Source organism: Eptesicus fuscus, chromosome 15, assembly GCF_027574615.1.
Source record: "Eptesicus fuscus isolate TK198812 chromosome 15, DD_ASM_mEF_20220401, whole genome shotgun sequence".
Taxonomy (NCBI): domain Eukaryota; kingdom Metazoa; phylum Chordata; class Mammalia; order Chiroptera; family Vespertilionidae; genus Eptesicus; species Eptesicus fuscus.
In genome coordinates this window covers 29,906,007-29,921,704 of record NC_072487.1, presented here as the reverse complement: position 1 = coordinate 29,921,704, position 15,698 = coordinate 29,906,007, and the positions used below count along the sequence as shown (strand labels likewise).

The 15,698-nt window shown below is 39.6% G+C and overlaps 1 protein-coding gene and 1 long non-coding RNA gene across 9 annotated transcripts in view; one reads left to right on the top strand and one right to left on the bottom strand.

Annotated features, from left to right (window-relative positions):
* Nucleotides 1–15,698, top strand: part of RIC1 (RIC1 homolog, RAB6A GEF complex partner 1) — a 139,791-nt gene that overhangs the window by 88,011 nt on the left and 36,082 nt on the right. For 7 of the 8 annotated variants that reach the window (XR_008558304.1, XM_054727263.1, XM_054727261.1 and 4 more), the window contains exons 16-25: nt 383–543; nt 1,497–1,635; nt 4,602–4,718; nt 5,169–5,897; nt 7,742–7,900; nt 7,986–8,122; nt 9,675–9,961; nt 10,776–10,967; nt 14,611–14,788; nt 14,948–15,136. Coding sequence is in view for 7 of the 8 variants with exons in the window: in XM_054727263.1 (XP_054583238.1) it covers nt 383–543; nt 1,497–1,635; nt 4,602–4,718; nt 5,169–5,897; nt 7,742–7,900; nt 7,986–8,122; nt 9,675–9,961; nt 10,776–10,967; nt 14,611–14,788; nt 14,948–15,136 (2,288 nt within the window). In the remaining variant the exon portion in view is untranslated. Of the gene's footprint in view, nt 1–382; nt 544–1,496; nt 1,636–4,601; nt 4,719–5,168; nt 5,898–7,741; nt 7,901–7,985; nt 8,123–9,674; nt 9,962–10,775; nt 10,968–14,610; nt 14,789–14,947; nt 15,137–15,698 lie in introns of those variants that run through there. The other variant, XM_054727267.1, reaches the window with a different exon arrangement.
* Nucleotides 1–15,698, bottom strand: part of LOC129151648 (uncharacterized) — a 29,217-nt gene that overhangs the window by 5,178 nt on the left and 8,341 nt on the right. The window contains exon 4 of the long non-coding RNA XR_008558305.1: nt 4,565–4,737. This is a non-coding gene — a long non-coding RNA (uncharacterized LOC129151648). The remainder of the gene's footprint in view (nt 1–4,564; nt 4,738–15,698) is intronic.

Genomic DNA, 15,698 nt, shown 5'->3' with positions numbered 1-15,698 from the left:
GATTTTTATCTGTTAGACATTCTCTATAAAGTTTGTAAAAAGTTAAAAAATAAAAGAAGAAAAGTTTGTTGTAAGGGTTGTTTATTGATTTGTATGTTTATTTTTTGAGAAATTGTTGGTCTCCTTGAGTCAGGTCTAAATATTCAGATCTAAAAGGAGTATCATAATAGTACAGTCTCAGTTTTGATCACTTCATCTTTTGATTATTTGTAGAATGAGCCTTCCCTGTCAAAATATAAACATCCATTTATTATTAATGCTCCCATTAGCCTTTTAACTCCTCTTACTTGAAAAACATCAGTAGATAAAGAGCATGCATGGATTTAGGCATCTCTGGTAGGCATCTTGTTTTTCCCATTTTCTTTATTTCTGTTTTCTGCAGCTGAGAGTTTACTTGCGAACATCGAATCTGGACAATGCCTTTGCTCACGTCACCAAAGCACAAGCAGAGACCTTACTGCTTAGTGTCTTCCGGGACATGGTGGTAGTGTTTAGAGCTGACTGCTCAATATGCCTTTACAGTATTGAGAGGAAGTCTGAGGGGTAAGTCCAGAGCATGTGGCAAGTCACTCTTTGCTCCTGTGTATCATGTTTCCTCTGTAGTTTTTATTTTTTAAAAGCTACTCTAATTTCATATTTAGTGGGGGTTTTGTTTGTTTTAGGAGTTTTAAAAACAAGGAATTTTAATTAGTGATCTTCATACAGTATTTTTTAGCTACCAAAGTAAGTAAGTAAATAAATAAGCCTGCACTAACTTCTTCGGTAATTTTACTGGATTCATTTGAAAAAAATACCTAGTTTGGGATGGGGTAAACCTTTCAGATCCTAATTTTTTCACAACCTTAAAAACAAGTGGTCAGTCACTACCCAAGTGTCCCGGACACCTGGGGAGATGTAAGGACTCCGCAGCGTTAAGGCATTGGGAAGCTTGTCCTCAGCAGATGCACCTTTCCCACTGAGCTGGTGGCTGTGGTCTGGGCAGGAGAAGCGGGCATTCCTGTTGCTGCTGTGTGTTGCCTGCATTCCTCTTGGCATCTGGTTGGCTTGCAGCGTTTAAATCATGCCTCTCGAGTTTTGTTTGCTCTCAGGTTTTTGATTTGTTTGTTTCTTTTTCTAAGCAGCCATGAAGTGTGTATTTGGTAAAGTAGCATAGTGATTGAGGAGTAATGTAAAGATAAAAATTAAGAGATCTTACTAGTCTAGAGAGAACCTATAACCTTTCTCAACCAACTAAACTGTTCTAATACATTCTTCCCTAGCTTTTCTTCCCTTTTACATCTTATTTCCTTTCTTTCTCCCTCATCTCCCTGTGGATGCCTCAACCTTGTCAGTCTGCTGCTTACTAGTAAAGGATACTCAGGGAAGAGGGAACAATAGGTAGAAGGCATTCGGGTCTCCATAGTATGAAATCTAATACTTTTAGTAGCGGGGTGTGGGAGGAGCAACCTTGCTAGCATTGTTTTTGAGGTGTGAGGGTTTCTTTTTTGTTGTTACAGTCCAAATACTACTGCTGGTATCCAAGTTCTTCAGGAAGTCTCCATGTCACGCTACATTCCTCACCCTTTCCTGGTAGTATCTGTCACTCTGACATCAGTGAGTACAGAGAATGGAATCACCTTGAAAATGCCACAGCAGGTATCATTCTGTTATGAGCTCTTTAGAATTGTCATCTCAGTTTTTAGTTTTTTAAGTTGATATTGGGAACTGTTTATTTGTTCACTAAATAAATACTATCTAGTATATGCCTTATATGTAGATGCTGAGTTACAATGATAAGCTAAATATGGTTTCTGCTCAACATAAAGAAGTAATTACATACATAAGTAATTATAATTGTGAGGTATGTACCAAAAGAGTACAGGTTACTCTAAGTGTGTGTAACAAAAACATGGAGTAGTCTAAACAATCAGAGAAGATTTCTGTAACATTCAGATGGAGACCTAAAGAACAAGTGGTGATTATCTAAGTAAAGTGGGGGGCGGGGGGAGAGGGAGAGGCGGTTGAGGCAGAAGGAACAGCAGTGCAAAGACCCGTAAATAAGAGAGAACATGACATGTGCAGGGAATTGGAAGAGTTTCAGGGTGACTGAAGCATAGAATGTCAGGACATGAGTCCTGTTGTTGATACAGACTTCAGACTATCTTAAAGTCTAAAATATTTTAAGCTGGCTATTACTACATGTAAACTTTATAACATGTACTCTAACTGTAAGGAGGAAAATGAACTAGAGTAGGACAAAACAGGATGTAGGGAAAGTCTCTGGGAGGCATTGTAATGATCTAGGTGAGTTGCGTTTAGTGGCCCAAACTTGGGCAGTGACAAAGAAGATGGAAAGAAGTAGCATGGATTTAAGTTTAGAGGACTCCATTAGTTAATGATGAGGACAGAGGAAGGAGAATGCTATCTTTTATGGTGAAAGCATGTAGTGGTGCCACCAGGACCCAGGTTTCATAACTTCTATTCCAAGGCTCCTTTCATTAAACCAGTGGTTTCCAAACTTCATGTCAATGTGGAACCCCTTTTCATAGGAAAATTCCATGTTAGATTTGTCATTGCTCTCTGCTCAGTCTGTCTTTTGCTTCCTATTAAGGCACTTTCATGAAACTCCTTTAAAATAAAGGTCCCATTTCCTCTGCAAAATATGTCATGGTAACCAGATAGTCCTAGTTGATAAAAGTTCTGTTTTACAGAAGAATTCTAGGTAAAAGATGTGGGAGGAATATAAGAATTAAAGAGTCGCCCAAGGAAATAACTGATTCAGGCAATGGTTATTATTAGGTGAAATCATCAGACAAAAGGTTGGTGGGGTTTTACAGTGAAAGGATGAGGCGGTCATACCTTAGTCTTAATAAATCTTATCACTAAAGTGGGAGAGTGAGGTGTGGCATGCTTCCCGGGTGATGCAACATGAAGAGTTACTACCAAAAACATTGAACCCGAATTGTATAAAGTCATTTTCCATTCTCAGGAGATACAGGGAATTTTAGTTTTAACACCACAGGAAACAGAATGTAGAACATGCTGTAGGCCAGCTAGAACAGGTTAATGACATGGGAGAGAAAAATATAGTAAGAGGAGACTCTTCTAAATAAGACTTTAGAGCCATAACAGGTAAATGTAATGCGTATCATGAGTCAGACTGACTATAAAGAGACACTGTTAAAACAAGTAAAGATATTTAAGTGTGGACTGAGAGATGACACTAAGGAAGAATTGTAAATTTTATTAGATGTGATACTGGCATTATGATTATGTAAGCAAACATTCATATATTTTAGAGATGCAGATTAAGTGTATAGGGATAAAATGGCATGCTATCTTTAAAATACCTTGGCAAAATAAATTTTATAAAAGGGATTGATAGAACAAATACAACAAAATCTTGATAATTGTGAATTAGGATGATTGGAATATGGGGCTTCATTATACTATTCTCCATACTTTCAATTATGTTTGCCATTTTCATATTAGGAAAAAAGGGACTCCTGATATCTCAGATATAATAGACAATCAGTAGCATAAGTAGTACTGGGTGCCCTGTTTTAGGAGGGCATTTCACAAAGAGGAGATATCTAACTTGGTTAAGAGCAGATTGAGGTCAAACTATAATGGGAAATAGACGGAATACATGTTGCGCAGAGGGAAGACCAAGATTGCTACAGCAAAGCATGGCTTCATTAATATTAAAGATTTTTAAAAAGCTAGCAGTGAGGACAGTTCAACAGTGAGATGCCTCCCCCATGAGAGGGAGCTCTTACCTCTGAAACTCCAATGAGAATAATCTTTCGGGGACTTTGGGAGGTAAGAGATGGTGTGTAGGGTTCCTTTAGATTTAGGGTTTAAAGGATACAGGTTGTCCCTTCTTTTGGGTTATAGGTTTCTGAAGAGTTCATTAAAATTGCCTGAAAATGCTGTTGTGGTCACCTGTTCTTGCATATTGTAATATTATCATTAGAAAATGTTGAATGCATGGATCCAGCTGAAGAAAATAGAATTTGCTTCAGTTCTCTTTTTCTACCTTTTATGTATAGGATATCAGTAAGCTTTTGTTTTGTGGGGTTTTTTTGTTGTTGTTTTTTAGTCAAATTACTCTTCCTCTTTACAACTGAAGGTTTGTTAGCATCCACTGTTTTTCTCATAATACCCCTAATCTAGACAGATTGTTCTCACTTTCCCAAAAGAATTATTCCAGCCTATCCATGTAATTTACATTTGTTCTTCAACTAGAGTACCAAACTTTTCCCACCTACCCATGTATGTCTTCCTCATGCTTCAAACCTTCTCTAGCTATGCCACCTAGATCACTGAATTGAACTCTCATTTTTATGAACGTCTGAAGATCTCTTAGTTTTTCCAAGATAATTCAGCTCAGCCCTCAATTTTATATTCATTTGCATGTTCATTAATTTCATTGTGTTAAGCATTTCCTACCCTAGTCAGAAAGCTTCTTGTACATACTCACAGAGCCTAACAGAATGGCTACACAGGGTACACACTCAATAAATACTGTTGGTCGTTTAAACTGTAAACTTTAGGGGTTGGGGAGAAAATGCTGAAAACATACCTAAAAATTAGTATGGATTTAATTTCTTTTTCTTCAGGCTCGTGATGCAGAGAGCATTATGCTGAATCTTGCAGGGCAGCTCATCATGATGCAGAGGGACCGGTCAGGCCCACAGATCCGGGAGAAGGACAGTAACCCGAACCAGAGGAAATTGGTGAGTGAATGCACATCGTCTAGGACGTTAAGAATGTATGGCATCAGGATGAGGAAATAAAATAATTTAAGAGGAGAGTATTGTCTTGTGATTTGGACACTAAGAGAGTACGTGAAATTAGTCTTAAGCCTCAGGGTATAAAACAGTTTGTGAAGGGTGAAGGATAAGGTCCTGAAATAATAAAATAATGTTATTGCTTAGGCTGTATTTCCAAATTCTAATGGAAAAATAGTATAAACTGGTGAAGTTCATAGGTTTTGGTTTTTAGATCTAAATACACATACTCTGAAAGGCCAGGGGACTATTATTAACTCTAATTCTAAATAAGTTACCGTAATTTTCCTAAAAAGTTGTACTCGCGTTTTGAAAGTCTTGGGAAACTAGTGCCTAGGAACTTAACCTACAGATTTAATAGGGAAAAAAAAACCTGATTCTTGTCTCCTTTTCCAGCTGCCATTCTGTCCTCCTGTTGTACTAGCTCAGTCTGTTGAAAATGTATGGACTACGTGTCGAGCAAATAAACAAAAGCGGCACCTTCTGGAGGCCCTCTGGCTGAGCTGTGGAGGAGCAGGGATGAAAGTTTGGCTCCCTCTCTTCCCCAGGGACCACCGCAAGCCCCATTCCTTCTTGTCCCAGCGGATCATGCTGCCTTTCCACATCAACATTTACCCGCTGGCGGTTCTGTTTGAAGATGCGTTAGTCCTCGGTGCTGTCAATGACACTGTGCTCTACGACTCTCTGTACACTCGGAGCAGTGCTAGGGAGCAGCTGGAGGTGCTCTTCCCCTTCTGTGTCGTGGAGAGAACCTCGCAGATCTACCTCCACCACATCCTCCGTCAGCTGCTGGTCAGGAACCTCGGGGAGCAGGCCTTGCTCTTGGCCCAGTCCTGCTCCACGTTACCCTACTTCCCTCACGTGCTGGAGCTCATGCTCCACGAAGTGCTGGAAGAGGAAGCTACCTCACGGGAGCCCATTCCCGACCCTCTGCTTCCCACGGTGGCGAAGTTTATCACCGAGTTCCCCCTCTTCCTGCAGACCGTTGTGCATTGTGCCAGGAAGACTGAGTATGCCCTGTGGAACTACCTTTTTGCAGCCGTCGGAAACCCCAAGGACTTGTTTGAGGAATGTTTGATGGCTCAGGATTTGGACACAGCTGCCTCTTACCTTATTATCTTACAGGTAACAGTTCTCTTCTTACAAAGGTACAAGAATTAATGATCTTAAACTTCTGGGGAAAAAGAAACGTCCTGTTTTGACACTGTGATTGTGCATAAGGAATTAATTCAGTCCTGTTTTCTATTCAGTTTATATCTTTGCTTTTGAAGAACTTATTTTTATCAAATAACAGAAAATTTCTTTGAATATTAAAAAGGAACATTGCAGGGTTTTTAAATTGTATTTATTTGTTTTCAGAGAGAGAGGAAGGGACACAGAAACATCATGTTGTTCCACTTATTTACGCATTCATTGCTTGATAGTAACATTGTAGAGTTTTAAAAATCCTGTTTGTCCATAAATAGGCCTAAAAAAGACTGATGAGTTTATAATACTATTTTGAGTAATACTGAAGAAGTGTCGTATTATATGTATTAATAGTACATATAACATGAATATTACTGGGTTTGTCTGAGCCGCCCCAGCATAATAGGTATTTTCTTGTAGTGTGGACTTGATGCAGGGACTGTGGTTAGAGCCTGAGTCATAACAGCACCTTATATGAGGCTCCCCACAGTGAGTTAAGAGGTCTCAGGCCTGCCACAGTAATTACCGTCATTGCAGTTCTCAAAATAATGTGTTCTTTAAGACTCTAGAAAATTTGCTTCATTATATATTTGACAAGGCTGCTTGATAGTTGTTGTTCCTGTGTGTCTGATGTAAAATTTCGATGATTGCAAAGTTCTGTTGCTGATGAAAGAAGCTAACCATAAACCTGGTTTCAGACTGCCTGAAGCAGATTTCCTGTCTACAATGACAACTGATTGAAACCAGAGATATTCCAGCAGAGTATCTGCTGGACGGCCATGAAATTCTGATTCCTTGATTAATCTTGAAGAGAGAATCATAAAAATAGAAACATGGAATCATAAAAATAGAAACAAATTAATGCAGCTATTTGTTCTTTTTTTAGGTCACTCCTTAGACTTTCAGTGATCTCTGAAGCAATGGAATTGAAAACTTTTGTTCTATCAGAATTCCTAAGTTGCTGTGGATTAATTACAGTTAAACTTGTCTATTAGTCACCTTTCTGTGAAGGTCAAAGCAGGCAGTAAGGTTAAATTTGTGGAAGAGCCTGGCCGTGTGGGTTAGTTGGTTTCTAGTGTTGTCCCGTACACCAAAGGTTTGCAGGTTTGACTCCTGGTCAAGGCACATACTTAGGTTGCAGGTTCAATCTCCAGTCGGGGCAAGTACAGGAGGCAGTTGATCCATGTCTCTCAAATCGATGTTTTTCTTGCTCTCTCTTTCCCTTCCTTTTTCTCTAAAATCACTAAACATATCCTTGGATGAGGATAACAAATAAATTTGTGAAAGAATTATTTAGGATGCTGTTTGTGTAACGGTACTACAAAATACTGCCCAAAGCAACGATTTTTAAGTCCCATCCTCAGAAAGCTGTCCCAGGAGACAGACCTGGGCTTTTTTGGAGTCTGGCAAATCTAGATTTTTATTCTTGCTTCAACAAGTTACTTAACTTAGTTTACTCATCTGTAAAATAGGAATGACGTGCCTATTTTGCCGATTCACTAGGAGAAACGAAAGAGTGTGTGTGAGGTTTATATAATGATCTGGCATGTAGTGGCGTTCAGTAATCACAATTTATGTTACGCGGCACAGTATGCACCTCAGCTTTTCTTGTCTGATACTTCTAGTGCTCCTTTAATTTTACTGCTAAACTGTCCCATGCCGTGTTGCAGCTGCATTTCTCCTCTGGGTTTAGGGAACCATGGAGATAAAGAGTTGCTCATAGTTTCCCAAATTATTTGCACTATAAAAGGAATGCTTGTCTTCCGTGGTTGTTTTTGTAGAATATGGAAGTCCCAGCAGTAAGCAGGCAACATGCCACACTTCTGTTCAACACAGCCCTGGAGCAAGGCAAGTGGGACTTATGTCGGCACATGATTCGATTTCTTAAAGCCATTGGCTCTGGAGAATCTGAGACACCTCCATCCACACCGACAGCTCAGGTTAGTTGCAAATAGGGCAGCTTCTCTGGGCATATACCCATGTGGCATCCTCTCTAACCGCACTGCACGTTGTGTGCACTCTCAGGAACCCAGTTCAAGCGGAGGATTTGAGTTCTTCAGGAATCGCAGCATCAGTTTGTCCCAGTCCGCTGACAACGTACCTGCTAGTAAATTCAGCTTACAGAAAACACTAAGTATGCCATCTGGGCCTTCGGGAAAAAGGTAAAAGGACGAAAAGCTGTTGCTTTTAGGGCGTTGAGTGACACATTGCATTTCAGGGCATTTGTAAAGTCAGAGCTCGTGAAAACAACTACTTGATCTACTTGCACTTCCTTTTGCAATTCTCAAAAATCTTCCCTTCTTCCTCCAAAGTTCACTTCTACAGTTTCTGCCCCTTATATTAGAGTCGGTCTCGATATACCTGTTCTGAATGTAATTAACTTTAAATTACTTGATAATAAAGCTGCAGGTAATCCAAAAGCCTTCCTACAGTCAACAGTTTTATCCTCCTTTCCAACTGTACCTCTTGACAAAAAAAATAAAATTCAATCCTCATATACTAGACTCTCCTGTGACTTTGATTGGAGAAGTCATTAAACAGTGGGAGAGCAACAAGGAAGTGCATCTGGAGATGGAAACCTCCATCCCCCATGGGTGGGCTGTTGCTTCTGAGAGGTCAGCTACAGACTCACACTGAACATTATAAAATAGAATTCCCCCGTTTGTGAGGCCCATGATTCCTTCTTGTGTTGCATGTTCTTGGCTCCTGGTTTTTTCCTCTTCCCTAATCCTTTCATAATGTTCGTATTGTGTCTGCAGTGCCTGGCACATAGAGCTTACTGAACTTTCTTTATTGTGATGTTTAACTGCTTTTTCTTACCACAGCCATTAATATCACCCCCACCTGCAACATACACACAGTCTTGGGCTATATACACGTGAAATGCAACCTATAAACAGTTGTCAGGCAAACAGAAGCTTCTCAGCCATACCCTGAACTTAAATCCTAATGCAGACTCAGTGCTCACTATGTGCTAAGCATGGTTCTGGCATTTACATGTGTAGGTCTTTAATTCTTTCAACAACTGTTATGGGTACATAGGGTAGATACTATTGTTACCCACATGATTCAGGTGAAGAAACAGGGGTCCAGAAAATAAACTTGGTTATGTTCACACAACTAATGAGTGCAGAGCTGAGACTTGAGTCCATGCCGCCTGCTCCAGTGCTGCCTCTCTCCAGAAGCACCACATACCGTTACAGGCCAGGTGGGCACACCAGCGCCCATGAGTAAGGGATGATAGACTGGATTTAGTGAAGTCATTAATTTTTTTAAATTATTTTTATTTGTATTTTTTACATAACTACCATAACTCACATTAAGAGACTTCATTTCACTTTTCTTCTCATTAGTTTCTTTGATCTGATTTCCTTCCCTCTTTTCCTTGGTCTTTTCAAATATAGCATTAATGCTCCCTTTCTTTCCTTCAAGCAGTTACCACCTCTTTCCTGGTTTGGCTTTGCCTCCTGTTTTCTCCTATTCCATGTATTCATTCTACAATTATGTTGTAAAAGCCTGCTGAGTTCCAGGCATTGTTCAGCAGGTTGGTGTATCACAGGGAGGAGAAGACCTAATACTTTATCCTCCTCTTCAATCAGAATTAGATCTTGGATCTTTTACCTCCCTATCAGCGCACTCAGCGCTACTACGTAAAAGTATGTGAAGTCTTCCAGTAAAGATTTTTCTGTAGCTTCCTTGTGTTCCCACTTACAGATGGAGTAAAGACAGCGACTGTGCAGAAAACATGTATATTGACATGATGCTCTGGAGACATGCTCGGCGTCTCTTGGAAGAAGTTCGGCTCAAGGACCTGGGTTGCTTTGCAGCCCAGTTGGGCTTTGAACTCATTAGTTGGCTCTGCAAGGAGCGTGCCCGAGCTGCCCGGGTGGACAACTTTGTGATAGCCCTGAAGAGACTCCATAAAGATTTCCTGTGGCCACTTCCCATCATCCCAGCCTCTTCCCTCAGTTCTCCTTTCAAGAATGGCAAACTCCGAACAGGTAGTGTAAGCTTGTGTCAAGGTACAGGCGAGTGTATTACTCCAGGAACTTAGATGTTTTGCAGTTAGTTGATATTCAAAGAAGTCTTTTCATTCCAAACTCAGGAAGAGATAAAAGCCAAGTTTTTGTACATCAGTCCACCATTTTGATCAAGGATGTGAATAAAGTAGAACCTATGTCTCAGAGATTTGTGACCTTGAAATCCAATGTATAAATATAGCCATTGTTATCTCAGATTCTCAACAAATTGAGAATTGACTGAATATAGAACTACCACACTTAATTTGGGAAGGAGTTTTGGAATTGTTCCTCACCTGACAGAGCTCATTCCAGAGAAATGGTAAAAATTCATCTTTGAGAGCCCATCTTCTAAACTAGGAGAGGACAAAGTGAAACCACTTTGGTGAAAGAAAAATTAAAAGATAAAGTTTTTTAGTTCAGGTCTTTTTAAGGAAGACTGTTCTAATTGTCATTTAAGAAAATTGAAACAAAAGCCTTTAACTATGGCATTTGGAAACTTAATGTCATCTTAGAACCAAGGAAAATCACATCAATGATGAACAGAGTAAAGTTTTGCCTAGTTCTAATAAGATTTGATGATATTAGATGACTCTTAGGTGGCATTATATAGTCAGTCCATTTTGTTACAGTCCCACAGCCCTGATTTATGGGCAGGGGATGCAGTGTAGGACAGTAATTGGCTTTGAACTTCTAATATTGAGCGAGTGCGGGGAGAGGTTGAAAGAACTGAATTGGAAATGGCAGTGTGTGCATCTTGAATTTCCATTTTCTTGTTTTTGGACCTACCTTGCAGTGGGAGAGCAGCTGTTAAAGTCTCAATCAGCTGACCGTTTCTTAAACCTTGAGATAGATGCTGGCCTCTCTAATGTCCAACGAAGTCAGAGCTGGCTCAGCAACATTGGCCCTACTCACCATGAGATAGACACAGCCTCATCCCAGGGACCACAAATGCAAGAGGCCTTCCTGTCACCTTTATCTAACAAAGGTGAGTGTCACTTTAAGACCTAGCTCTTCTTCAGTTCCTTTGGGAGTGAGTTGAGGTGCTGCAGCACTTCAGAGAGAGCTTCATTCTTCTTTGAAGATGTTTCCTTGAGGATTAGCCATTAGCATCTGCTGGGTAGGTGAGGGTTACTAGAGCAAGGCCAATTGGCCTTGACTATATGCCACCATATTTATTGTAGGTAAAATGAAATAGGCAAAATCTTATTACAGATCAACACTAATAGTTGAACTTTTGCATTAGATTTTAATGTACAGAAACACTGACTTTGAACCTCATGTAAGCAGAATGTTAACTATCTCCATATAAAAATTCCATTTTTCTCATAAGTATACCTGTATCATAAAAAAATTGTACTCACTTATCATCTCTTTTATTTTGTTTATTTTAAAATGTGGACATTTTCTTTTAACTACATAATATCCTTAATTTTTCCTCTTAGACTTTAAACCCTAAAGTATTTACTATCTGGCCCTTTACCAAAATATGTATGCCAACCTCTGCTCTTAAAGTAATGGATAAGGCCTGGCCAGTGTGGCTCAGCGATTGAGCGTCAACCTAGAAACTAAGAGAGCACCAGTTTGATTCCCTGTCTAGGCACATGCCCAGGTTGTGGGCTCAATCCCCAATAGGGGTCATGCAGGAGGCAGCCAGTCAATGATTCTCACCGTTGATGTTTCTATCTCTCCCTCTCCCTTTCTCTCTAAAAATCAATAAAAGAAAAATGAAAGAAATGGGTAAGATAAAATTTGAGGAATTTTTAAAGTGATTTATGTTGCTTAGATTTATATAATTTGGAGCAACTAGTACTAATCTGATTTTCTGCAGTTTTCTTAATGGCCAGGGATTCACCTGTCATCACTATAAGCTGAGCTTCTGCTATGTGGGTAGGCTTATAGATGCCATTATTTTTTTTCCCAAGTATGGTAGAATACATAAAAAATTTACCATCTTAACCATTTTTAATGTACAGTTCAGTAGTGTTTACAATTCCCATTCACATTATTCTACCAGTATCCAGAACTCTTTCATCTTACAAACTAAAACCCTGTACCCAGCCAAAACCGGTTTGGCTCAGTGGATAGAGCGTCAGCCTGCGGACTGAAGGGTCCCGGGTTCAATTCTGGTCAAGGGCATGTACCTTGGTTGCGGGCAAATCCCCAGTAGGGGGTGTGTAGGAGGCAGCTGATCGATGTTTCTCTCTCATCGATGTTTCTGACTCTCTGTCTCTCTCTCTTCCTCTCTGTAAAAAATCAATAAAATATATTTTTAAAAAATAATAAAACCCTGTACCCATTCATAACTACTTCCCATTCCTCACTCCCCAACTACTGGCAAATACCATTCTATTTTTTATCTCTCTGAATTTCACTACTTTAGATACCTCATGTAAATGGAATCATGCAGTATTTGTCTTTTTGTAATTGGCTTATTTCCATCAGCATAACATTCTCAAAGTTCATCCCTGTTGTAGAATGCATGAGAACTTTATTAGATAGAGTAATATTTCATTGTATGTATATACCACATTTTGTTTGTCCATCCATCTACTGATGTATACTTGGGTTGTTCCACCTTTGGTTATTATGAATAATGCTGTAGTGAACATGAAAGTATATATATATCCTTTTTCAGTTCTTTGGGGTATATATATCCAAAAGTGGGATTGCCAGATCATATGGCAATTCTGTTTTTATTTATTTTTTGAGGAACCATGATATTTCCATAGCAGCTATAACATTTTACATTCCCACCAATGTTGACAAGGGTGTTCAGGTTTCTCCACATCCTCGCCCACACTTATTTGCTGTTTGTTTTTTTAATATTAGCCATCATAATGGACATGAGGTGGTACCATTGCTCTCTTTTTTTTTAAATTCTCGCCTGAGCATATTTTTCATTGACTTTTTTTTTGGGGGGGGGGGGAGTGGAAGAGAGAGGAAAAGGCAGAGAGAAACATCCATGTGAGAGAAATCCATCAATTGGTTGCCTCCTGCACACGCCCCCCGGGCCAGGGAGGAGCCTGCAAATGAGATACATGCTCTTGACCTGAATCAAACCCGGGATGCTCTATCCATTGAGCCAAACTGGCCAGGGCCCATTGCTTTTTTATTTTATTTTTTTAAGAAAAAAATATATTTTAAATATATATTTTTAAGAAACTTTTTAAAGACTTCATTTCAGCCCTGACCGGTTTGGCTTAGTGGTTAGAGTGTCGACCTGCAGACTGAAGGGTCCCAGGTTCGATTCCGGTCAAGGGCATGTACCTTGGTTGCAGGCACATCCCCAGTAGGGGGTGTGCAGGAGGCAGCTGATTGATGTTTCTCTCTCATCGATGTTTCTAACTCTCTAGCCCTCTCCCTTTCTCTCTGTAAAAAATCAATAAAAATATATTTTTTTAAAAAATCATTTCAGACATAAAGGTTGAGATAATAGTATAATGGATCCATGTATCCATCACCCAGCTTCAGTTACCAACTCATGACCAAATTTGTTTGACCACTTCCCCCTCCTGTATTTTTTTAACCAAATCCAAAACATTACACTGAGTGGCCCGATTATTATTATCTCTGCACGCATAATAATCTGGCCACTCAGTGTATATATATATGTTTGTATTAGAGGCCCGGTGCAGCCTGGCCAGGGGGAGGGGACATGGGCGGTTGGCCGGCCTGCCTGCTGGTCGAACTCCTGGTCGAGGGGGCAATTTGCATATTAGCCTTTTATTATATAGGATATACACTGTGTGGCCAGATTATTATGTGTTCAGAGATCATAATAATCTGGCCACTCAGCGTATAGTTTGTGAATATTGCAGTATTTATCTCTAAAAGGACTCTTTAAAAAAATAGCCATAATACCATATCATCCTTCTAAATTTTTAACCCATCAAATATCCAGTAAGCTTTCAGAGTCCAATTGTTTTTGATACATTGTGATTGTTATGTTTTTAATTCTCTTTTTGGTGATTGTTCCCCTCCCCATCTTTTTTTTTTTTTCTTCTTCCTACTTATTCATTGAAGAAACTTGCTTAATGGATTTTCCCATAATGTGGATTTTGGTGATTGCATTTTGATGATTTAGTTTAACAGTTTCCTCTGTTTTTCTTGCCAATTGGTAATTAAATCTAAAGACTTGATCAGATTATAGCTTTTTTTTTTTTTAAATAGGTAGTGGCATGTTTTTCCATGTGAAGGCACATAATGCCTGGTTACCGCTCTAATGGTTTTTTAAAAAATACACGTTTTTATCCATTTCAGAGAGGGAGAGGGAGAGAGATAGAAACATCAATGATGAGAGAGAATCATTGATTGGTTGTCTCCTACACACCCCTCAATGGGGATCGAGCCCACAACCCAGGCATGTGCCCTGATCAGGAATCAAACCATGACCTCGTGGTTCATAGGTCAGCATTCAACCACTGGACCACACTGGCCAGGCTCTAATGGCTTTTTAAAAAAATATCTACTACTGTTAATATAACTTGGGAATTTTAGCAATGGGTTTATGTTTTAGTTTCAAACTCTTCAAGAGAAATCAACATCTAAGAAACAGCCAGTATTTAAAACTAAAGTTAAAACATTTTCCACATGAAGTTTGTTTATAACTTTTGGCACTTCTTCATCAGGTGATGAATGCAGTATTGGTTCAGCCACAGACTTGACTGAAAGTAGCTCCATGGTGGATGGGGACTGGACAGTGGTGGATGAAAACTTCTCCACACTCAGTTTAACTCAGTCAGAGCTGGAGCACATCTCCATGGAGTTAGCCAGTAAAGGGCCTCACAAATCCCAGGTCCAGCTGCGGTGAGTTTCTCAGCCTTTTGAAAGTACAGAATCCCTACTTGGGATATTTGGGCAAATAAGGTACAGGGGCTACTTTCCTGATAGATTGCCCTTCTGACATCTAGATTCTTCTTAGCTCCATATTTCCTTCTCAGTTATTCTGTTCCTGTTTATGTATAGGTATTTGCTACACATCTTCATGGAGGCAGGATGTCTGGACTGGTGCATTGTCATAGGCTTGATTCTTAGAGAATCCTCAATAATCAACCAGATTTTGGTGATTATACAGACGACAGAGGTAGATGGAGAGATGTTACAGAACATAAAGACAGGGCTACATGCGGTGGACCGATGGGCCTCTGCAGACTGGTAAGTGCTCGTTTCTGTCAGCTTGTTTCTCTGCTGTTCATTGGTGAACCCTGTCCTTTCCCATTAAGGCTTAGCTCTGGTTCATTTATTTAGAGATTTTAGGTTGGTCAATATAAAAATGCTTTAATATGTTCATTTTAAGGCTGTGTTCTTTAGTTACTGTTCTGTACCAAACATTTAGATGAGTGATGTCCAGTGAGAGAGTGTTGGTCATTTTAAAATGGAATGCATATCACTGACTTAAAATTGATGCAGCACAAATGATCTTTGTGTGTTTTTTTTTTTTTTTATTGATTAAGGTATTACATATGTGTCCTTTTCCCCCCAATTCCCCCCCCACACACACACACACACACTCATGCCCTCACCCCCTGGTGTCTGTGTCCATTGGTTAGGCTTATATGCATGCATACAAGTCCTTTGGTTGATTTCTCCCCTTCACCCCCACCCTCCCCTACCTTTCCTCTGAAGTTTGACGGTCTGATCGATGCTTCTCTGTCTCTGGATCTGTTTTTGTTCATCAGTTTATATTGTTCATTATATTCTACAAATGAGTGAGACC